The sequence below is a fragment of the Spea bombifrons genome, chromosome 4 (genome assembly GCF_027358695.1).
Source record: "Spea bombifrons isolate aSpeBom1 chromosome 4, aSpeBom1.2.pri, whole genome shotgun sequence".
Lineage (NCBI taxonomy): Eukaryota > Metazoa > Chordata > Amphibia > Anura > Pelobatidae > Spea > Spea bombifrons.
This window is the reverse complement of record NC_071090.1, coordinates 94045073-94071209: the sequence shown is the minus strand read 5'-3', so window position 1 is coordinate 94071209 and position 26137 is coordinate 94045073. Positions and strand designations below refer to the sequence as shown.

Here is a 26137-nt window from a genome sequence, read left to right as displayed (position 1 = left end):
TGCAATAAATCATAGCCTTATTACCAGAGGCCTGGCTATAAACATTCCCATTGCTACAGATAAGAGGGCTCTGTTCTGGGGTCCTGGCTTTCTGTCCTGTGTATTTGGCTTAGCGGCAGGCAATTAACCCTTTGTATACTGTGAGCAATGGTGCTATGCGTGCTTGAAGTTGCATTTTTACTGCTTGTAGCACATGTAGTTGTTGGATAGTTCCAGTGACAGCAGTTCTGTTAGTATCCTTCACCCAGTTGCTATAAAGAAGACCTCCAAACCGTCATACTCAGAACTGGAAGCAGAAGTCAAGGAATCTGAGCAGATGTTAGGTCCCGACTATCAGGCATTCGGCACATATGGAAAGTGAACATGTAATTTCCTCCCCAAACTGTGTGCAGTAATGTACATACCATTTAATGCATGCTAGCCTCTGACGTTTGAACCATAAACGATAATGAGAAAAATGCTATTTTATACACAGCTGGACACCTGGTGCTCCGAGGATAAAGATGATCAGCTCAAGATACATAGTAGCATTGAAACTGATGGCAGATAACAACCACTTTTTTGCCATCTAGTCTGCCTTTTTTCCTGACAAAAAACCCCAAACCATGTTAGGTCCTTAGCCATTAATTCAAGACAGAGTTACGCATCTCAGTGAAGAGTAGTAGATAAGTAGATCATTCCTCCAGCTGAAAAAAATAGAGGTGAAGTCATTTAATGAGGTGGAATAAGATGCTGTTGAAGTATCATTGGAGGTTATATCCGTGCGATGTGGTCTTAGCACCAAGCCCACTTGGCTACTGTTCCCTCAAACAGCTGTCAGAAAAAGCCAAAAAGGCGTAATGGTTTTAAAGGCACAATAAATATTGGCAATATGGATGAATGCCTGCCCACTCCAGTAAGTACTAGGTTCCTGATTACTGTTTTCGGAGTTTTTTCCTAGAAAAGTCAGCAATTCTTTTGCAATCGTATTTTCATCCATGAGGGATAATACCCCTTCAATAGAATGACATAGACATTCCGTATATATATATGTTAATCAGGACTGCATTAGGCATATACCCTTTTCACATTCAGGATTTAGTTTTTTAAACTTCTTGGTGATTATTGATAAAGAACAGCAAACATGGCTCCAACAGAAGTTTGGTAAATTAAATAGGCTTGTTTATATATATATATATATATATATATATATATATATATATATTGTTTAAAATGAAGCTAAGAGAAGATGTGTTACCCCAGTTAGGTGGGCACAAAGTAACTTCCTATATCACACCTTTATTGAGTGTGATTGATACATACCTATATATATATATGAGAAACCAGAGGATACATCCGTTAAACTGAATACCAGTCCATCAAATAAGACGTTGCAATAGTTTATAATATTTCATTTATTTGCAGACACACAAATACAGAGCCGGCATAAATATTATTGGTGTTATGCTGGATACATTGTGTTAGTTGAAGGGACATTCCATTAGAATCAAAGCAATGATTTCCATTACATTTTATATTAGAACGTATTAATACATTGTAACATTGCCATGATAAAAGGGAGGAATCTTGTCTGGCATGTCAAATCTCTGTAACCTACCGCTGTATTAGTTTCTTTTAGGCTACATTCTTGTCTCATGGTTATTTTATAATTCCCACCCTTGTTGTCATCAAATCATCCTAGAGGAGCGAAATATAATAATTTCTTATAAAATTGTATTGAACCAGCAGTGGTAAAAAAAAGCATTCTGCCTAACAATTAATAATTCTTGGACGAAATCAGAGACTTATTATGGTAATTTAAGCATTCACAACCCCCCCTAAAAAAAACCTGGGGCAGTCTCCGTACAATTCTAAGGTACTCGAAGTTACTTGGTAACTGCGTCAGCACAAAGCTTTCTACTTTTGCCCCCTGTTGGTTCTTTTATTTATTGCTCTTCTATGATGTCAGAACTTAGCACCCTAAGATACCCTTGCATTCTAGTGGGGAGCAGGAGAAGAGGTCTGTACTGATAGCTCGGATTACCCCTAGGTCAGCTGGGCACAGGACTGGGACTCTGGGCGTTTGGGCCCTGCTCACTGATGCTCCCCTATTCTTAGCATGTATTTTTCCACCTGGAAAGAATAGAGCAGGCTCATGAAAATATTAGGATGGTACATGTAAATAAGATGGACTTTCCATGATGGGAGATTACTGCTTTTTGGTGCAGAAATATAAAATAAAATCATACCTCAGATTAACATATAAACCGTTTGTTGGGAGACATTAGACTTCCATAACTGTGTGGAGTCTTAGAAGTATAGTTCTGCAAAATTAATGCGGGTTAAAGAGAAACCAACATCCAAAACTTTTACGTTAAAGGATAGACAATATGCCTTGGTAAGTATTTTGAGTCTTCTATGGAATGTTGTGTTGTCGTCTTTGTGGTAGAGAGAGGGGACATTGTGAAAGTAACGTGCCAGGTGGCTACCACCCGTTTCATGCCTTCTATTTACAGATCATAGGTTATTAACAGCATTAGGTATGGGTGAAGTGAATGGTGCTTTTAGAGCCATGAATAGGTGAACGAGGCCAAACAAGCTACTGCAGACACCAACAAGTCCTCTGCATGGCTGATGGTATGGAAACTGCCTGGGAATCATCCCACATAATTCAGCATCATTAAAACTAATTGTGGGAGGAGAACCTGCGTGCTAGGCTCTCATTTAGAGGGATTTTATTAGGGGCTGCTCTTATAGTGAAGGACACCTAGAGATGAGGGGTCAGGAGCATGGACATGCTAAGTGGTTACCCAGGGGTCCTAAGTGGTTTTCATTGGGACAATTAAAGGAACCCTCTGCAGAGGGTTTCTGTAGGCTACCATATCATAGTACCATTAAGGTTCAATCCCAAGCCCTACCACGTTTTTCCCAATTATAATAAGCGCAGGATGTAGAATAGTATGTTCTCATTTACTCATTTATGTTGGGTGCTTTTCCCATTTATGTATTCTGTTTATGTTCTGTCTCGGAACATTGAACGCGTGAAATGAACTGACAGACGTCTCAACAAAGAATGTATTTTCAAGACCTTCTACTTATGGATTTACTAAAGTAGAAAAAAAATTAAATTACTTAATTTTAGAAGAAGTTGCAGCTCCAGATCTGCGGTAGAACTCCTCCATAGTCCGACATTTTCCTCCACTGATTGAGAGCATCTTTTGTGTATGCGTCACTTGCTGAGTATATCACGTCTACTGGATCCCCCCATGCATTTGCAAGGGGGCCATGACAGAAATTTTCAACTATTTGAACTATTATATGCATTAAAGTGCAAATGATGGCTGGAGGGTCCAATTTATTTTAACAAACACCTTGTGTGTAGTTGGTAATAAAATATAACTGATGCCATTAATAGCAGATTAAGGACAGTTTTAAAAGGCTAGCTGTTGCCCCAAGAAACCTTTCAGGCCCCCTGTGACCAGCAAAGGGCCACATGGGTGCCTTGGGGTCCCTTATACTTCTATAACCAGAATGTTTTTTTAAGTTAATTTAAAATTGTACTGTTTTAAAATTGCAGAGACATACCAAGACCGTTAACCTTTTAGGGTCAGGACAGAAAAATGTATTATATGTATTTATATGTTTAACCATTCCACTGCCACGCGGAGGACGTTTACCATGCAATGTGGTGCGGGTCATAATAATGTATTAGTCATGAGACTGGCAGCCGCAGAATGAACATGCCTGTTACATATAAACGGAGGTGCTGAGAGTCATTTACATGAGCCCGAGATAAGGAGCGCCCATATCAGCGGGACCGCAGGATGGAGTGTTGATGGGATGAAGGGAGGGGGTGCAGATCGGTGCCAGCAGCGGAGGAAGCAGAATTACAAACAAGGCATGGAGAGGAGAAGAGCGGATCACTTAATCAGAGATGTGAATACTTGGAAAGTCTGAGCGCTCTAACCGTTCGGGAGAGGAAGTGACATAATGAGGAATACATCCCAGCACTTCACTCCATATCCTCCCTCGGCCCCTAGGTCACAGCCTGTTTACACTGCACTGTGTGGTTTGACTTTGTTACTGGATGAGAGGAGGAATAATGAATGTGATGTGCTCTCTGTATAACTCTTACTAGCAATAATAATAATCAGTCATAGAGGTATCCATTACACTTCTTTTAATTATGCACCGTTACTGAGAGGGTGATAGATACATGAAGCATCCACCCAGCAGAAGTAGTAGAGGTTAAAACACTGAGGGAATTTAAACATACACGGGAGAGGCATGAAGCCATCCTGAATCTAGGACAAGACCCAGGACCGACAAACTCTTTACAGAAGGAAAAATCAGCAGACTAGATGGGCTGATTTTTGTTTTTAAACCTGCCCATCGTTTGGGAGTCTTGTTTCTGATCAGCAATGTTAACTTGCAGCCGACAGAGAGCTTTACACAGACATACTTGCCATCCCAGAAAGGGTTAAATTAAAGAATCCTCACTGATTACCATGAATGAATCTCAGATGTTGCAGATCTACATGATTAATAGAGAACAATGGGTGATTTTGTTCAGTAACAGCATTCCTCCCAAGTGTCCCTGTTTTAGAAAGACAGTCCCTCTTTTAGGCCCTGATCCCCAAGTCCCTCTTTCATTGTGTGTTTTTTTTTTTCTTTTCTGTGTATGAGTGCATGACACTGTTCCACAGCCTTAGAAGTCAAGTTAATTTAAAGGAAAAACATAAGAAATGGGTGTATTATGAAAGTAATAAGATATATTATTCTTCTAAATGCCTTATTGGTTACAGAAGTATTAATCACAGAGTTGCATAAAAGCCTTGGTACTAATCTAGTGAGTAATGCTCTGGCCCCTTTAAATGTCCATTTGAGAAGACGGACTCTAGTTATTTATGTAAAGGGTTAACTGTAGTCCACGCTGTGGGAAGTGTTTATGTTACACACCCTGGGCTACATAGTGAGCTGAATACTTGTGTTTAGTGCGGGCTTAAATATTTACCCAAATTGTCCATGGGTGATGGGTGGAGGGGATTAGCAACATAAAAGAGAAGAACGAGAAGTGGGGAAAGTGTCCCAACAACCAGCGAGGGGTCAGTGGAGCACTGACGGAGAATCGTTAAACTGCTGTAAATGTTAAGAAAAAAAATAATGGATATACTTTAACCAGAACGGCAGTTAAAGGAACACACGTGCTTCCCTTCCAGTTGCATCCAGAATATTTTTTTAGGAAATGTGTATCGTACCTAGCGACGCATGCACAAAAGACACATAATAAGAGGATACTGGATATGGGTAATATTTGGGATTTAATTATAGTAAAGCGAAGCCAATATGCTAAACAAATGAGTAAGAACTGTGATCACATGGATATAGTGTCTCACCAGCGCTATCTTTAACACGGGGCAAAAGGAACACTTGCTCTTTTGCCCAGGCGTATCTTGGGGGCCCATGCCAACTTTCCCTTGAGCCACCTAAACAGCCACCGTAGTAGTGAGGATGCATTGCGAATATGAGAAGAGAAACCATTACATAAGTTATGGTGAGTAAAGGTGATGGAAACCCTTCCACTTAATTTTAAGGGGTAGCAGAAGTATTATTAAACACTCATCTACAGACACCAGACAAGCCAGAAGACTTGTTTTTTTCCCTCAGAAATCTCATGGTGCTGCCACAACCACAAGGGGTTCTGGGTAGGCGCATGCAAATAAGGTTAACAATTATGATGAGAAGAGAAGAATCCGTGCTGAAAAATCTAAGGCAAAACAATACAATTCATTACTAGCAGCATGGAACGTTGCCGAATTCGTTACTTGTCACCATAAAAAATAACTTTAGTTACCTAATGTGTAACGTGCAGCTCAGTTTTGGGTGAAAAAGCTAGAGAATAGTTGTGAATAAAGCAGAATGTATCCAAGGAATGGTAAGAGCATTCATAAAGAAATGTTTGAATTTCAGTTTTGCAAATAATGAACGTAGTTATAAGATTATAAGGAAAAAATCGTCACTACGCAGAGCAGGTAACGAGGAATAGTTGGGAAACTCTGGAATTATTGACTGGAGGTGGAGGGACTGAGAGAGTGGATCTCCCTGTCCTTATGGTTTGATGATCGGTATATCCGCAGCAGGTGAGTTTATGTTGTAGGAGCTTTCCTTTCAGCACCAGCCTGATTTACCTGCCTTGTTGAGCCGCACACTCTATGACAGGGACGAGTGTCACCCCTGGGGGATTTCACTCAATACATTTACGTTCCGTTGTGCAGAGCTGAATCCCCTTTAACTTTGCTGGAAAGCTTAAGTGGAAACTCACCTGACAGTGTGAGATTACCCAGGGGCTGAAGGAAGCTACCCATCCGCTTTCCCTTGACAGATTGCCAGGGGTTGAGGGATTCTACGGAATTATTCTACGAGTATTTTGTATCGTTTTATTTCTAATGTCTACCTAGAACAGGAGTGATCCCTGTCTGTGGATATTGATTGTTATTAGGAAATGAGATACTTCTCAGATACTACGTTCATTATCCTTGGACTGTCGGAGGCCCTGTGCAAAACCTTTCTTAAATATCATAGAATTAAGATGTAAAACCCCTACTCCTGATCTCACTCCTGAAATGTGCTTCCAGGAGTCTTAATGAAAACAGTATTTCAACTTCTAACGCACCAGCGTTTTTTTTTTCTTCTTTTAGAAAAAATATTTTTAAACCATAAAAGAAAAAAGAAACAGTAAAGCAGTCCCGTGGAGTTTAGGGCCATTGAGATTAGATGAGATGTTATGTATTTTATATAGAACGGCGTGATGTAAAAGCTCCCAGCGCAGCTCTTTTTAATGGAAACATATGGTGAGAAGTGATCCCTTGTATTCATTTTCATGGATTAATTACTGATACATTTTTTATTGGGCCACATACAGGCTTATATATAAGCCTATGGACATTTCATGGGCTAGAATACATATACATATAATGGCAAAATGCAGAGATATTAATAAATAACTCCTTTTAATGGAAAGTTGTGCATCCCAATGCCTCAGTAGAGGTTATTTCCATAACATATTGCCTCATCTCTACCAATAAATGAGTATTAAACTTTTCTTTCTCAATGTAACCATGATCATGTCACTTTTACAGAGAGTGGAGTAAACCATGGTTAATGTGTTTCAGATCTGCAGAATAGTTCATCATACAATCAGCCAGGAGCAAGAAGGTTAAGATTAGGAAGCAGGGAGAGAGAGAGAGAGGCTGTGTGTTGGACACTGCTAGACAAATGCAGATCTGAAGCCTATCTCTAGTTTCTTGTTCTTCCTGAATGTTCTGTTTTATTTGGAAAGCGGACGTATAACTCCTGCCAGATACATCTATTTCATCAACTGATCTGACCGCAGCTACAGTACAGCGGGATGTGCACATGTGAGTGCGGAAGCAAAACCAATGGCCGTTATGCTATATCTGACTGTCTATATTTGAGCTGCCTGGATTTACCTTATAGAAAGTGAGTCAAACCCCCAACTACATTACAAGACATTTATTTCCATAAAGTGTGCAATGTCTCCCATCAGCCCCCTGTTTTGGAGTAATGTAGTGGCTGGAAACACATATCATGAAATGAACGTTGGCCAGCCCTGTCCTAATGACATGGTCTCCTCGAGACTTGGATACATTTTTATTGTGTTCATGACACCCATTGCGGCCTTTTGTGAAGTTATAAATTAAAAAAAATACTTCCATGGACCCAAAGGCTTTAATACACAGTCATTTATAGGGCAGCAGAACCTCTCCCATGCCAGATTTCCCCTCTGGCCAAAACTCTGTGTAATTGCCTCTCAGGTGAGAAAAAAATCGATTTTAACAATTTCAAGCTGCTTGTTATATGTGTCGGTCTAATTGCCAGATGAGTCTGTATGCCAGGTCACTGGATTAGTCCGATGGTCGAGTCAGTCCTATTTCAATTAATGGGGTTCTGGGTCAGCTGGCCTCCTCGCAAAGATGATGAATTGATTTTCACTGCACATCTGCAGTCAATTTGATAGCCAAGCTCACTTTAGTGAATAGATGAGTTCCTTAACTTTGGCCAGCACAGTAAAGTTGGCTTCAGCAACTCAGCTGTCAATTTGACACAACTAACCATTGTGAATAGGCACGTGTAGGTCCTATGAACATTAACCAACCTTGTCCAAGGGATAGTTGAGGTTCATAGGGGCTGCAGTTTAACAATACCTGGAAAACATATCCGCAGCAAACTGGTATAAAAAGTAGCAGCTTGATAAACGTCCCAAGGGCTCGTGTGATGCCTTGTTGCACACCATATTTAGAAATAGACCCTAAGCCAAGTGGCTTGTAACCCAGTCATCACAGCGCTTCAGTAGTCCTGGTTTTCTGAATCTCCCAATTGGAACCGAATGGGGTAATTATACTAAATCCTGTTCTGTTAGTGTAACCTGAGGACCAGGTTGGTAACTGTAGGCCGAAGGCCTGCTCGCTGTGAGATATTACCCACAGGCCTTGAGACCAAGTTCACCAGGAATACTGATTGAACCGGTTTTCTTTTGCTTTTCTAAATCTAATCAAACAACTTTCACAAAATGTATCAATGAGCACCAACGATACCAATGTACCAGCCGTGACATTTGTTCAGAAATCTGCCTTGCTTCTTAGACTTTTAATCAACAAATGCTTGCTACATAAATAACCTATAGCATGAAAGCCTGTATTAAATGCAGGCTACAAATCTTATTATCCACATCAAGGGCAATTATTTAATTATTTAAAGGTGATGCTATTGGATAACCCCACTTGGACAGTTCACATTATTCAACGTAATTAATTACATGAAGTTGTACATATAAGAATAGATTTATTGCAGCTCTATGTTTCTTATTGCCTCTCTGCAGGCTATCGTATGTCTTTCCATGTATTGTTAGATGTGTACAATGTACGGGCAGGGTAGAGTTAACATGTTGGGGGTTTTGTGGGACACATGCAGATGGAACCTCTTCTCTGGTCTTGGGAAACGCCTGGGCCTGTTTTGCTTGGAAGGCTTTGGGTACAAATCCAGCAATGAGGTCAGCGTGACATACAGACCAAAAACATTTTCCTATCATGAATCTTTGTCCCCCTCCGTGCTGAGCCGTCCCACCCAGTTAGTGCAAAGTCAGCCTCTGGCTCCGAAGTTTCATCCTCTGGAGCTAGGAGGTGATATCCTGCATCCAAATCTGTGCTTCGCGGAGACCAGACAAACAAGTTCCAATCGAGCGTCGACTCAATATTACATACTTTGTTCATTGAAGAGGAATATATTCACTAAACCCCTAGTAGGTTCAAGTGGACCTCAGCGGTACTGTAGCTAAGAACTATTAGTTATTAAATGATCTTTCTTAGGGCTGAGTTCCACATTGCTTTGTGGCGTAACTAAGGCTAACTAGATGAGTACCGATAAGGACACGATAGTATATTGTCCATTAATGTTTAAAATTGTAGCCCCAGAGTCCATTTAGTGCTATTGGTTGAAAATGGTGCCATTGAATAGTCTAAGGGTTAAAGGAATGGATAGGACAAGTTTAACTATCCAAAGGAATATGTACCGCTTCAGTTTTATAGACTACAACTCTGGTCATGCTTAGCCATTGAAGTTGTATATTTCCCTGCTTAAATACTCCTAATTGTGTTCTTGGTTCTTTACGTTGTGATATGCTACTCTTGAAAGGGTTAATTAAAAGAGGAAGATACCATTTTTAGACAGAAGCTTCTATTTTCCTCAACCTCATGGACTATGGAAAGTGGCTTTTGTTTCTCGGTAACAATGTACAATATGCTTTTTGTGGTGCTGGAAGCTTGCTGGCCACGCTAAATCAATGAGGGCCTGTATTATTTACTGACACACAGGGCATCTCCCCCTTTGATTTCTGTTTGGCTTTGTCCTCGTGGTTGTCATTTTTGACCCCATAAACTTTATAGTGCCTGAGAATCTGTTTTCTGACCCATTGTATTTATTCGACACTCAATTCTCTCACAGCAGGCAATGCCCTAAAGAATTTGACAACATGGATGGCCGTTTAACCCATAACGCCCTGTTATTGTAAATCTCAGGATCTGGATGGCGATCTTAGGTTCCGTGGGTTAGATTCTCGGGGTCATAAAGTTCCGATTCCAATTACCGTTTATTTCCGCTGTCCAGAAAATACTTGGTTTCACAATATGCTACTGGCCACGAGGTTGTTTTTTTTTTTTTTAAATGTTTTCTTAAACCAATTCAAATGCTTAAACAGTCACTGCTTGCATATTTAATTATATTGCAGCATAAATAATAAAAAAAAACCCATAATGTTATGGATGCCAAGATGTGTGTGGCTGCTCATGTCTGTTCTAATTCAGAAGGATACGGGCCACTTGCCTAATTGCAATGGTTGCCATAGTGTTCTTCATTAAGAATATAATGTTATATCATTTTCTCATGGTGTAGGATGTTTGTCGTGGTTGTGTTGTGTGTGTTTTTGTTGTCCATCAGTACTAATGCGTGTTTGATAGGAACAGCCAAGCCACTTGCTAACAATACCAGAACTTTTAGATTGTCCTGGGGTCGGGGACTGCGGTAAATGTATAGAACAATTTTAGCCAACCTGGGACAAAGTTGTTTTATGTCTAAATGGATGGTGTATATTCACAGAAGATATTCAACCCTTTTGGCAAACCTGGTTCAAAAATATATTTAATCCCATATTTTAGATAATACAGTAGTCCGAGGCAGTGGTAACGGACTAGGGATTAATACCCTGCCAGTGGCCGAAAAACATGGCTGCTTGATGGATGCTATACTCTTACAGCATGTGGGTTAACATGAGAACTGCTGGGCCAGTGGCAAAAAAGTTATGGGGAGGCGTCATCAGGCACCGGTCATACCTGGGAACTTCTGGGCTCCGGCTACCCGGAGACTTCCTTTGCGGGACACGAACAGGACTGCCCACTGATGTCAGCAGGCGGTCCCGTGACGTCGGTGGGCGTTCCCGCTGATGCCGGTGGGCGTTCCTGCTGACGCCGATGGGCGTTCCCGCTGACGTTGGGGGCGATCCCACTGACATTGTGGGCATTCCCCCTGACGGCAGCGGGAAACACCCCCTTTTAAAAGAAAAATGGGCGGAGAGAGGGGCGTGTCAAGAACCTGCTCCCGCGACCAAACCCGGAGAGTTCCCAGGTATGGCACCGGTGCACGGGGCATTTGCTCTGGTTTGCCGGATGGCCAGTCCTGGCTTAGTGGTAACAGTTATTTCACAGTAACTCACACACAGGTTTTGTATTACAGCTAGAGGCTTTTTTTTACCAAAAAAAAGATTGTACGTTTCTGTAAGTCAGATTTTTATCTTATATACTACTTGTTATGTTCTGTCTACCCATTTAAGTGTTATTGATTAATTGCGTTTATTTTGATTACTCCCTGGTATATCCAGATACCGTAGATTGTAAGCCTATATAGTAGGGCCCACCTTACCTTTTGATCAAGTCCAAAATGTTATGCGATGCACTACTTGTGATATCATCTATACCACGTGTACTGCGGCACAGAATATGAGTGCGCCATATAAATCAATAAATAAAATTAGCTTTTGGTTGTTATGTATTAAAAGCCATCCTAGTGCAAAGTGGTAATGGTAGTGCAATCACCATAGCAACCAATAGACTGCAGATTTCACCGCTTTGTAACATAACAGCTCTTATAACGTGTCTTGAGATTTTGAAATTACTTTTTATTTAGAATGAAATATAATGGTCAGAAATAGGTATACCCTCATTAGGCCCATAAAGGGTTACTATACAGTATTATGAGATATTGTGTCCTGCAAAATGTATTGTATTATTGTTATTTATTGTTTTATATAGCGCCATCCTATTCCACAGCGCTGTACAATGGGTACTGTACAGCTTGTGGTTGCTCAGCCAGTGATTTGCAGACATTTACAAATGAACAAATTTGGTGATATTCACAGGCTCCATACTAGCACCGAAGGGGTTAAGCAGCTTGATGCGCTGACCCCAGACTGTGATTTTATTTTATCTCTCCCAAAGAGGCAAGAAGTCACCGCTGAAATATTCTCTCTCCTGCAAGCCATGCGCATGATTGATTCCCTCTGTTTACTGGCCCAACTGATATTCCAGCTTTTAACTGCGGCCAGAAGAAAGGAACGTCTTTTTTTTTATTAAACGCAGAAAAATGGACTATTGCTATTTTAGCAAGAGCGGCGGTGGGGGAGAGGGGGTCCGCAGAGAGCAGGTCAGGTTTTCTTAAACACAGCACTTACATTTACCTTTACTATGTTTAGCCTTTAACTCAGATGGTAAGAATCAAAAATACAGAATGTAAAAAGCGGTTTCTGAGATTGATTACAATGATACATGAAGGGCGGTACTTTTAGAAGTTTCTGTTACTCTCTAGTACTATGGGGGGGGGGGACTTTCTTCTATCCCACCAGGGTTTCTTTTAGAATATAAGGTGCTGCTGATACAGACAGGTTTGGCAAGAAACTCCAAGAGAGGTGATGTATTTGTGTGTGTGTATATATATATATAGTAAGCTTGCGAGCAGGGCTCTCTCCACCTAATGTTTGTGTATGTCAATTCTCATCATACTCCTTGAATATATGTATTGTATTAAGTGCTGTGTAGATTGTTGGCGCTACATAAATAAAAGAATATATATATATATATATATATATATATATATAACAGAAAAGACAGAAAATAAAAAAAAAACTGAATTGTTGCATCTACACACTTTCCAAAAGATGCTGCTCAGAACGCTCAGAAGAACATGGAGGAATGTATAAACTTGAAACATCTGAGGTTATATAGTAATATCGGGTAATATCATACTTGCCAAGGGCCAAAAAGGGGCACTTTTGATTTAGGGGGTATGGTTCATGGCAAGTTAGGGGGCAGCATTTTACCGAAGTTTTTTTATAAGGCTCTCCAGTCAACATACAGTATGTTGAAAAAGACTGTATAGCAAACCCAGAAGCCGAGCACAGAAAGGTCCCAGGAAATGTGTAAATGCTGCCCTATCTTCCTGATACTATGTACACTCTAGTGGTTATATGTGGAACAGCAATTAAAACTCACATTTAAAGTAGTAGCCCAAAATGTTCAACTCTGGGCATCACTAGGACACTGTTGCCCCTGCCCCACCTGGTATAAAATCCGGCACTGCAAATGGAGTAAATGTAAAAGTAAATGTAGATCTCTGGAGGTCATGTCTAGTTTTTATTTCTCCTTTATTATACATGAACCGGATCAACCAGCTGTTGTGTTAAGTGTCTCCGCATTAAAGCTCCAGTAATCCAGTCTAATACAATATGGTTCTAGAGCAGAACTGTCTTATTTTATCTGTTTGTGTGCATGATTTTTATACTGTGTTCTCTAATGCCCTTATTAGACTAATCTTTGATTTCACCATCTACCTAGTGATCAGGTATCGATCGCTCTTGTAGTATTTATTAAGATCTTAGCTCCTACAGTATCAGTTATAATATATGTTATTATTTTCACTCTTCCTTTCAGGGATTTAAAGAACAATCTGATCAGTAAGATAGAGCCTGGAGCCTTCTTGGGACTGTCCGAGTTAAAGCGTCTGTAAGTATAGAGCAGCTCCCAGCAGCCACAAAATATGATCACAAAATAGAAAGAACTCAGTTCCTTGAAACCCTGAGATTGGGGGGGGGGGACTCCATATTGGCCATGTTTTCCAGGCTGCATAGAATATTCTCGTATTGCAGAGAGCACAGGTTAAATGTGGTTCTCCGGGGTGTGGGATCTGTAACTGGGTAACTGATTCCCTTCCATGAGTTTATACATCACACATACTACAGGGGGGAGCACTTTACCTGTGCAGCTGTATGTGAAGATGATATGTCCTAGAAAACATGGCCGATGTGGTCACCCTACCTTTGGCCTTTGTACAGCACTAGATAGATGGTGGTGTAGGGCGAAAAAAATAGATGCATCCAGAACAGGTTCGGAGTGTCTGAGCATCAAGGAGAAAAGAAAGTTGTGGTCTTAATGGGGTGCATCGAGTCATATTCTTAAAATAATGGCTCCTCCAAGGGCAAATTTTCTGTGAAAACTCAACAAGTCACAATTAAGTCTCTTATGCGACCCCTTATAATTATTTCTTCTGCTGCAGCTTCCCATAGTGTACACTTTTATTAAACCCCCAACCAGTCTTTCAAAGCTACTTGATTATCCTGGGGACCACCTGGAACATCCTTTGGGATCAAATGCATTATGGTGGCTTCTTTGCATACATATTCCAGTGAAGGAATCACCGACAGCTTCCTGTCTTCTGCCGATATACCGTAGTCTGACCAAGCGTAACATAAGTAGTGCACGTTACTGCGGAGTTTGAATAATATTGCCATTATTATTATTTAAGAGTGGTAGAGAGGTGACGGCCAGGATCATCCCTGCGGTGTGAGAATGTCGTGCGTGGAATCGGAGAGGGTAATACAGGCAAAGGTTTACTCTAAGATTCCATTCCTGGAGAGTATATGGTTGTGGTTGCTTCTTAGATGGTCTGAGAATTCTGCTAACGTGAATATGCTTAACGTGTTACCGTTATTCTGGGCGTAGCATTAAGCCCGAGAGAACTTCGAGGGGCCATCATGCTATGTACATGTGCTCTCTAATATTTTTCATTTTGTACCATTGCGGGATATATTGGGGTTTATAAACATGAGTAATAAAAACACACACCTAGATAATGCCTATTAAATAGAATATAAATGTATCTCTCTTTTCTGTTACTGAATGCCATATCTGTTTCTGTTTTAGGGACATCTCGAATAACAGAATTGGCTGTGTGAACCCTGCTGCCTTTCAGGGTCTGAGCAGTCTTACCCGCCTGTACGTAAGCTCCCAACTTCATCTGTTTTTTATATTAGCATTCTGACATTCTGTATTTACAACGAACACGACACTTACATGCATGTACATCTGATTACTATTACAGAGGTATCGGTGTGGGAACTCACATGACCTTACCTGAATGTATGTAGGCATACCATCTTAATGAATCATATAATAAATATGTCAGTAGGGTGGTGGCCATGGCTTATTTTTTTTTACTTTTTGGCACATTAATGATAAAATCATACAATAGAGCTTTATTAAAATTGTTGGTATCCTGTAGGTTTTATTGTTTTTCAGTGTTCATTGTCAGCGACTAACTTATATGTCTGCTGTGAGAATGGCCTGTTCCCTTTAAATGTATCAATCTGTATGTACCGTATATGTATATATATATATATATATATATATATAATATAATGTATATATATTGCATGCCTCCTGATATATATGATGTGTACTTTCATTCTCATGTTCCTGACTAGTAGGTATCTATATATTATAGATCACCTGATGTATTTTTTTCTGGTTGAACTATCTGTACCGAAAATTTCAAACTGAAAAAATCTGAAAAGCAGGCATTTGTATATCTTGGCAGTGGGTCCATACGGGGACTAGAATATACCCTCTTATTTGCGCAACCACAAAGCAGAGGATCATTTACCAATTTCTTAAAATATACCCACTATTAAAATGCCAGAACTCATCTGACACTACCATCCACATAAAACCTCTTGACTAAGCATTTGTGAGACCAAGTTCTATTTTGAGAAGGTTAAATTACCACCCTCTCTGTTCCTTTTCTTTTCTCTTCTATCTTTTTGCGCTATTTGTGGCATTAGAAAGATCCATCCCGCTGCACACGCGCTGCTCCGTTTCCAGCTGTTGAGGAGCTGTGGGGTTGTAGTTTAAAATAAAACCTATAATTCCAGCACCCGCAGGGGCAGACATCCAGAACGTTCGCTACTGTGGCTGTAACGTTACCACCTTGTGTGATGGTCATCTGTATAATTTTCTGAGTGTCTCCAGCAGTATTTATCTAGTTACAGACTCTTTAATGAGTGAGTTTGTGCTAACGGAGTCTTGAATAGCTCCTCCAGTGTCAAGTTTGTGTCCTCGTTCTACAGGAGAAGAAGAGATGTTTTCTCCTGCTGGCATCAGCGGGGATTTACAGATAATGCCAGATGTGCATTTCTCTTTAAGCTGAAAACGTGTTTTGAAGCCGTTTTACTACTATTAAGTGATGAATTTCACTGATCCAAAATTAATGGATGTTCTTGGCCATACGAGCTCTAGATGAACATGCTTCTGCTGTCTGGAAAACATTACAAAATGTCATTAGATGGATGAGTTTGGCCAATAAAATACATCACAATCTTAGAAGTCATTCACTGATTTGGTGTTTGAATCATTACTAATATTCTTCTGTGCTTTGAAGTAATACTCCCAAGAAATGATCTGAATAGAGATTTTCTTGGCTTCAAGTTGTCTACCTGATATAATAATTCCCATCGAGTTGCATTAATCTTAGCATTTTTTGGACAGTATACCAACCCTCTGAAATCACACGTTTGGTATGCAGCGCTCGTCAGCATCGTCAGCGAGTATAGAAAGCCAGTATTCTAGATTAACTATTCTGATGGGTTACAAAAGTTGAATAGTAATAAGCTGTAGAAGTAGTATTTTAAGAGTCATCGTCATCTGATGTCTGAATGGACATATTGTTTCATATTCTATATAAAGAGATTGATCAGCTTTTTTTTCTTAGTTTCATGTGATATCCCATTTTGGGCTTTATTCTATATACCGTATTTTTCGCTCTATAAGACGCACCTGCTGATAAGACGCACCTAGATTTTAGAGGAGAAAAAAAAGGAAAAAATATTTTGAGCTAAAAAATGGGCTAAAATATTTATTACAATAACTGAATAACTTAACATGAACAATAGCCAACAGCAGCATTAAGAACCATCATTACCAATCCACAGATTCCACACATACCAATCCACACATATACCAATCCACAGATTCCACACATACCAATCCACTCTCACTGTCACTCAGTCTTACTGAATGATTTCCTACCTTCTTTTCTACCTCTTTTCTTCTTACAGCAGTCTTCTTCTTACAGCAATCCTCCTCTTCGCTCCTCTTCTTCTGTCTTCTTCCGGGTCAGAGGGCACTGTGGGCGCGGCTTCAGTGCCGCCGGGGTTTGTTGTCAGATCCCGGCGGCACTGAAGCCGCGCCCACAGCAGCAGTTGCCGCGCGGATCGCAAGGGAGCAGTATCGGAGGTCTTTAACAGACCTCCGGCTCCCTTGAGTGATATTAAGCCGGTTCAAGGGAACCGGCTTAAAATCACTCAAGGGAGCCGGAGGTCTGTTAAAGACCTCCGATACCGCTCTCTTGCAAGCCTGCTCCTCCAGCGGCGGACATTACTGTCCGTCTCTGGAGGGGTGCCGGGTGCCGGCAAGTTGGCACCCCCTGATGAGCGGCACCCGGTGCGGACCGCTCCCCCCCGCCCCCCGCTAGGTACGCTACTGGGCGGCGGTCTCCAGATGAAGACCTCCCCTGGACGGCGAAGCGAGACAGAGACTGTCCGGGACACTTTTGGTGAGTATATCGTTGCCCCCCCCCTCCCTGCCTGCATCTTCGCTCCATAAGACGCGGCTGATTTTTCATCCTACTTTGGGAGGAAAAAAACTGCGTCTTATGGAGCGAAAAATACGGTAATATATATATATATATATATATATATATATCATCTGTATAATATAGATATATATATATATACAGCAATTGATGGACTGATCCATTCAGCCATAAGATTCCATTGGTTGCTATAGTGATAAGACTTTTTCCACACTTTGTGTCACACATTTTATAGGGAACTTTATAGTTCTTTTATGGTTTAATTCCACTTTATTGTTTTGTAGCATCATGTCAGGAAACATCTTCTCCAGCCTTAATCCAGGGGTGTTTGATGAAATGCCCTCCTTGAAAGTTGTGTAAGTATCTATGTTTTTGTATTGAATTACGTAAATCTGAAACAGTATTTTAAACTCTCTGTTCCTATTTTTCCTTGTCAGGCTATGTAGTGCGCTTTACATTAATAATCGGGCAACATAACTTCTCTTTAGAAGGTGTACCCAAACGTCTCTGTCCCAGTTTTCTAGGCCCTCAGAATAATTGATGGGTATGAGTGTTTCACTGTGTTCCACCGCCTCAAAGTCACAATAATGAATAACACAATAATACAAATTAGAAAATGTGTTAATTCAATGTTGACTAAACAAATGTATATTCAGGCTGACTATTGCAGCCAAACATAGTGACAGGATTTGGTCTCCAGGGCATGTTTTGGTGGGGGGGGGCATGGTTAAAGTGAGGACAGTAGGAGACGAGCCAATATATAACAGGGCAACGGAATTAGCTATTTGGGAACTTCTTTTTTTCTCATATATTTTGGTTCCATTGGTAAACAGTAAGGATGATACAGCTCCAGGCTGATACACTGGAGCGTATAATGTTTTTATGACATAGGGAAGGAAGGTACAACTACTAATAAGGATTAACTATTGGACCAACCCAAACAAGTACCTTGAGTGTAGATAATTCGACTATGAGTAGTAACTGAGTTCTGTACAACTCAAGATTTGAATGTTTGCCAAGCATTAATTAGTTGGACGAACACCAAGTATGATGGTTATGATAGTCTACATTTTTACATCTGGGTTAAATTCTCAGCAACGTTGGAATTTATTTAGCCAAATGTAAGTTTTAATGGACTATCAGGTCATAAAGGTTGTCCAGTGTTTGCAAAACAGCTAAATGTCTGTCTGTGTCAAATGGACCAAACACATAGGCATGTTGAATAATGCTTACCATCAAGTGGAAAGAAGATCCTAATTTGTATTTATTTATCTATAAGATACATTGAGTAAAAAGTCCAAATGGATCTTTTGAAACATTACACAGTAAGTGGTGATAAAACTTCTCCAAATCCTATTTATACAAGAGCAAGTGCTTAAAAGTTTATTTATGCTTGGATTGTACTGATGTTACTAGAGTTCAATCCTAGTTTAAACCCGGTTTGTTTATCAGTGCATATGAAGAGTATTTGTAGAATTAAATCCCAGTATAAATTGCCTAATGAATGAGTGTTTGTTACAGAGATTCTGGATGTGTAGTGAGGAGTGAGTGTGTACTATGTGTTTATGCCTACTGTGCAGCCTTCTTCTTTATACATCTGTATTGCCCTCCGCTTTGAAGGTGTCTGAATTACAACAGCTCCAGGCCATGTCACTTGTCGTATGTCACGGAACCGTTGAGGAAGCATGCACCCTTAATACTGTATGGCAGGGATCTAGTGGAATAAACGCTTTTACTTCAACAGGGACTTAGCATCAGAATATCTCACCTGTGACTGTAATCTGCGTTGGCTGGCATCGTGGACCAGGAATGGCTCGGCTCAAGTGTCAGACAGGACCCTATGCGTTTATCCGAGCGCTCTTAGAGATCGGCCTCTGAGGAACTTGAAGGAAAATCAGCTACACTGTGGTGAGTTACCCATTGAATGATGACCACAAGACCGCACGTAACCTGGTTGAATATCAACCTTTTTGTGCAGTCTACAATCTAAAACACCACCCATCACTCAGTAGATGCCAGTATCAGGCCCATTCGGCATCCTTGAGCGCATAGCATATAGCAAAATTGGTAGAGGTTATTCCTCTGATGCAATGGACGTAAGGCCAAATAGAGGAACAAGTAACGTTTGAGGTCATACAAGATATATTTTAATCTAGATGGACTGATCTGTTATAATTTAGCTTTCACTTCTGATCATGTTGTGAATTAGAAGCTGCTTTATTTTTGTGGAGGGTAAATGCACAAGGGACTGGGTGGACATACATATGCAATTAAGGGGATATTAAATATATATATTATGTAGCGTCTTCATATTTATGCTAATATTTTCACAACCAAATTATTCTAAGAATAGTATGCTCATTTGATGACTCCAGGAGCTGATTCTCTTCTCTCTCTCACAGAGGGGACTCCAGAACTTCACACTCATCACCTCATTCCATCTCTGCGGCAAGTCGTGTTCCAGGGGGACCGTCTGCCCATCCAGTGCACAGCCAGTTACATGGGAAACCGCAGCCAAGTCATCTGGTACCACAACGGGAAGCAGGTAGAAGAGGACGAGGAGCTCGGCATAATACTGGAAGATACCATAATCCATGACTGCACCTACATTACGAGGTACTGCTCATGGTTTTCACCATAGAGTTTACATGATCATGCTGTTACCTGCTATTGCCAGGAGGACTCTCTCTCTCTTGTTTTTCCTCATACATGTAGCATGTTATAGAAAATGGGCTATGTGTCATGTGTGGTAAGTCACATGGGTCACGTACAATGCAACGTATGACATTCCAGTTCCAGAATCAGTTCTGGCTGTTCTAGTGCATGTTAGACATGAGCTAAGGGAGACCAGGAATGTCTTGTTTACATTTGGTGTCTGCGTTTAAATTTAGCACATGGTCCTGGTATTAGGATTGTGCATCCTGCTGACTCCAGCGCTGATAAACTGTTTATTCCTAGCTGGCAAATCAGCCGTTTCCTCTCAGCGTGAAGGCACATCCTGTGCGTTCAGGGGCTCCTATCGGATGTACGTTTCTTCTGCCAAGGTGCTCTAAGAAACTTGGCAACCGAATTCAGATAAGAGTTACTTGGCCCACCTAGTCTGTACATGTTTCATTGTTAAAGTTCAGGCAAAATAACACTTGAAAATAAACACGTGTTACATAGATCCCACAGGCTTTTCCAAAACACTGTTTCGTTTGTAAACTGTGCTAGACTTCAGATTCCAGAGTTTTTTTTTTATTTTTTTTTTACATATAACATGTTACGCCTATCTAGCTAGATGCCTTTCTTTTCCAGACATCTAAAAAACTATAACTACAGCCCAATAAAAATATCTATTTCGCACCAACGTGATGGGTTGGAGAGCTTCCATTCCAGTGCAAATTTTCTGTCTCACCTTCAGATCCTATGTGCTAGAATGGTTGGGGCTTTCCACAGTTTAGTACATAATTATGAAAGAACATAAACTGGTCTCCAACTTTCATGGTTGTCCTAACTGTAGATCAAGAAGACACAACTACCCCCCACTAGAAAATAGTACCCACACCAGTGCCCCCTCTTTGTACATTTGCACCTAGTTGTCATTTGCATTGTGTTTATACTTATTTTTATGGATCTTGCTATGGGGTTGTTGCTCAGGTCTTGGACAGGACCTCCATTTGTCGCAGACCAATGGTTGTGGGTAATGAAAGCGAGAGTGAATGTGCAGGGAAGGAAATATTCATTATTAAGCTGCTAAGCTTTTAAAGATCATAGTTTTCCCCCAAATCTCCCAAATTGCAAAATTCAGTATGGAAGAAAATGCTTATTTCCTTTTATAAGAAATGACCTGCTAGTGAATTATCAAAAATTATACAAATAAACCATATTAACAACTCTCACCATTGTCAATTTAAAAATAACTCCGGAAAGCTTTCTTTAGCACCGAAGAAAAAAAATTGGCGAAGCGATTTGATTCTATTAACCCACGATCCGCCAGCCTATATACTATGGTCTGAATAAGCTTCTTTATTTTAATAGTTCATGTACAGTACAGTCTCTGAAACATTCGCCACCCGCCAATGTTTATTGGCCTGGATTAAAGTTTTCTAAGGTTTAATACTCCTTAAATTGAATTCACATGAAAACGTGTTTTCAAAGTAGCCCCAAAAGTCTTTAAAAACCAAGACAAATGTTATTTTTTTAAAATACAGTTTTGTGAAAATACTTTTTAGTTTAATAGGTCTGTAAGGAAATAACCGCATAGTATTTAGTGCTACATTGATATTAGCATAGAAAAAGTTGGCAAGTCTGTACTTGGATTTTAAAATCGAAATTTGGACCACCAGTTGCCTTTTTTTGGATCATCTGGAATATGTTCATTCGTGTTATAGGAAAACCATTTTTTTTTCTAGTGCTTGATATAGTCTATTTTCTGTTCATTTTGGTGATTATTAGTAAATAGCAGGGTGCACAATGTTCATTTATGTTGAGTAAAGTCCATGCACCAATAAATCCTTGGGTATGAAAATTAAGCAGCCATTTGGCTGGGCTTGGCTCTTCATTTTGATCGTTGCCAGCCTGACCCTGTAGCCCAGCATTCTTAATGTCTGTGATGAAAATGTATAACTGGAAGTAAAGGTGAAACCAAACACCTAGACATTCTGGATTGCTCCATGAACTACGTTATATGAATCATCTGTGAGGGACCATTCTATGGGGCAGAAGACACTGCCATTTTTTGTATTATGAAATTTATACCACTTCCCTCTTTATCCTTCAGTGTTCTTGCACCCATCCATTTGTTCTTGGCCTTTTACAGGGCTTGTGGGTTATCACATCAGGGCATTAGGCCAAAGGTGCCTTCTAGACTTGCTTAGGAAGCTTAGTGTCCACATTCCTCCACGGTCATCAGGAATTAGAAACACTCCAGACCCCAAGCCATACATAGGCTGTTTATGATACACAGAGATAAACAACCTCTCAGGGTTTTGATTTCCTGAACTATAAAAAACATATTTTATTAAGCTGAATAAAATAGGAGAAAACTGACGTAGGCTTATATTATATGAACCACTGAAATAACTTGAGAGATTGAATATTCCTTTGGTGAAAAAAATTGTATTTTGATCTGAACAATATTAGTCGCTATGTCTCCCTCATCTTGTTGACTCCAGGTACTTCTCTATTCTAAGATAGAAAATCCAGCAACTACTGCCAGAATCATCTGGATTCCAGTCAAGACAACACTAGTACCAAAATTATTGGGCATTTTAGCTTCACAAAAAAATGTTAATACAAAATAAAAACACATTAGGTTATTTCTATGTAGAATTCCAATTAGAATTAAGTTAGGGTTTTTTTTTCCATTCTATGACTACACAATTAAGCGGCCAATTTTAAAAGCAGTATTTACCAGCTATTTGTAAAAACTAATTTCGTTATATTAAATAACAATGTCGTTTATATTTTACCCTATACTACCCATCTGCTATTTTACAGTGTTTAGACAAATCAGAATATCTGCCGGTATAGCTATTATTTTAAAATGTTGTTTGGTCAATCATGCTGATGTACAATGTACCAGTTTTTGTTAAATCATATTAAAAAACGCAATGTTTAAGTTGTTATTTTCATGCAGACATTCCATGAAGAATTCCGATTTTAGATCCGACCATCGTTTTTAGTATGTGCTATTCTGCATTTGGCCACAGGGGGGCAGCTGGCATGATTTTAGAAAAATGTTTCTTACTTTCTGTGTTTAATCAGGAGACTGCTGAGTCCTTTCATACCTTTTTTCAAGACTGACCAGCAGGCATTGGAAGCACAGAAAGAAATAGGATGAAAAAAACAAAAGTAGCATTGTTCAAATAATTCTGATATGATTCACCCCGTTGTAAGCTCTATTTCTGATTAAAATTTTCTTTTTGTTCTTCCAGTGAGCTTATTCTTTCCAACATCCACCTATCAGCCAACGGAGAGTGGGAATGCATTGTAGCTACGGAGCATGGCAACGTCAGCAAGAAAGTAGAACTGGTGGTTCTGGAGACCTCTGCATCATACTGTCCGGCTGAAAGGGTCTCCAACAACAGGGGGGACTTCAGGTACTAATTCAAGATAATTATGCATGACTTCATCTCATATTCATCTATTTACGCTGTTGGCAGAACCTCAGTTGCGTAACGCATCGCTGGGCAGGACGGCTTTTAGAAATAGCCTTTTTTACACTATTGGTGATGATCACAATGGCCTTCCAGCACAGGAAACAGGGGTTAATGTGGTAGGAGAATTCATGAACGCCTTGGGTAGACACACTGAAATCTTATGGAGGAAACAAGGTTATATTAATGATGATATATGGGCCAAACCGTTATCTGGGGTCAACCTTAATATCTCAATAGTCTGGGTTAGTGTTGATTTGTAACCCTTTCCCAGCAACACGTTTACCCCTCATACCTATAAACATGCATTTTACTATAAACTGGACTTGTTTTTTTTGTTTGAAATTTTAGCGAAGCTATGTCTGAAGTTGAAAAATATAAAATAGCCCAGAAAAAATACTTATCTCTTACAGATACGCATAACGAGAGCAATAATACCCTGACAGAATGAAAATCAAATATATATATATATATATATATACGCACAAACACATAATTGGAAATAATGGATCATATAATATTGTGGCCGTAAGACCCTAAAATTAGAGAAAAGGTAGAAGAGACTGATCGTGCAGATGCTTACAACAACAGAAATAGTATTGAGCAAACGGCTCTCGTTCCCATGTGGAGAGGCAATTTTACGCTCGTAAATGTTGGCTCCAGTAGCTTCTTCAAGGAGCAGCCATGTGCCATATGGATTAACAAAAGTTTTTTTAAACAGCACTATGTCTCCATGGCGTCTTCGTGTATTGCCATAAATAGACCCCATTAAGCGGTTAAGAGGACTCTGAAGATGGGTAAATGTGCCTGAGGGCTGACAGGGGTCTGGAAGGTAGAGGGGGGTCTCATCTGCACATTTGTTGAAGGCTCCACTCAATTGCTCTGGGCCTCTCATCACGTATTACTGTATACATTAACATGCCAGAGGCTTGGATGTAATGTTAGAAAGTACTTACCGCATTCACTTTGAAGATGTTGGATACGTTTTATGACAAACTTTTTGTGTTCCCCAAAAATATTCTAAAGAGACAGAATTTTACGTGATTAAAGTATTATTTCTGGGAAATGTTTTTACCACTGATCATAGTAATAGCAATGGTTTCCACTGCTGCATTTAGCGGCTCAGCACCTATAATACAGTGTGTGGGGGGGATTTAAATGTGCCCTTAGATAGAAAGATAAGATGAGTAAAGGTTAAAGTAAAGTTAAGTAGAAAAATGTAGGTACAGATAACATCCCCAGTGAACCTCTGTCCAACACACATTCACCAAACGGACCATGCAGAATATATACCTAAAGAGGACAGGGAAGATCCAGTCAGGGTGTAAATGCAGGCTAAAAACATCATTACTTTCTCTACATTAAAACCACACAGCTGTCCTTGTGTATTTCTGTCTGAGTTTCGGCTACATTACAACCAAAGATATACTTCCACACAGTCACATACATGTAGATCCACTGACAGGCTCAATGGACACTTTACTGACACGTAGCTAAGCTGAATTCCACGTTCTTTTAAAGAATGCATAATGGACGCCTGTATCATTGTTCTGTTCTGCGCCTCTTTGGGTTCAGTGTCAGTTAGCTGGAGTATCTCTCTCTCGGGACATTCATTGTAATTGTTCTAAAATTGTTCTACAAAGAGTGAGCAGCAGGCTTCTTTTCTCATAGCCTGATACATTTTTGTGTTTAAAACAACATGCATACCTGCCAAGAGTCCCTTTTGAGAAGGGACATTCCCTCTGGTGGACCCAGTTCCCTCTCTGTCTCTTTCCTCCCTTTATGTCATCCTTTTTTTCTGGGAGCTCAGAATGCTTGCTGGGTATGAGTCAAGTGACAATAATATGTATAGGTACAACATACATTGTACTTAGGAATTCAGTTTCATGACCTCAGAGGTCTATTAATCTGAATAAGGGGCCAGTGAGGTCTTGAAGGCTCATGTGTCCATCTTTTTTATGTGTTGGCCCAATAGGATCTCCATTATGGCTATAGTCCGCAATATATCAATTTTTCTTATTAATAGGTCATAAAGTCACCTTAAAAGCACCGATAAAACATGTTCCTCTTTAAACAAAAGTCTGCCTCTTTGGCTATGTGAATCGTATTTATTTTTTGATGTATGCATTAAGGAATTTCTTTGGGTCCTGGGTTCTATTAAAGTAAATAATCTTTAACACATGTCATCTGCAACTTTATCAGAGTTTAACTCGCCGGTAGTTTGGTAGTGCCATTGGTTTTGGCAGCGAAGGTGTTAAACTCGGCAGGTTTGGGTTCATCTGTTAGCTATTAGCACGCACTACAGAGAAGGCTCCTTTCACATAGTCTCTCCTGGCAGAAAACGCAGGGCGTAAAATTCAAGGTGCTGGAATTTTGCTTGGCTGCAGAATAAAGAGCCGAATGCCGTGCGGTGCAAGCGGCGTCTGTTCCTTTATGGAATATAAATTATCGGCACAGCCAATGTGGCTTCA

The 26137-nt window shown here is 40.1% G+C and overlaps 1 protein-coding gene across 1 annotated transcript in view; it reads left to right on the top strand.

Moving 5' to 3' along the window:
- The window catches only part of ADGRA2 (adhesion G protein-coupled receptor A2), a 76825-nt gene that overhangs the window by 41079 nt on the left and 9609 nt on the right, over positions 1 to 26137 (top strand). The window contains exons 3-8 of the mRNA XM_053462158.1: positions 13533 to 13604; positions 14802 to 14873; positions 17811 to 17882; positions 19271 to 19434; positions 19929 to 20142; positions 23445 to 23609. Of these exons, the coding sequence (XP_053318133.1) occupies positions 13533 to 13604; positions 14802 to 14873; positions 17811 to 17882; positions 19271 to 19434; positions 19929 to 20142; positions 23445 to 23609 (759 nt within the window). The remainder of the gene's footprint in view (positions 1 to 13532; positions 13605 to 14801; positions 14874 to 17810; positions 17883 to 19270; positions 19435 to 19928; positions 20143 to 23444; positions 23610 to 26137) is intronic.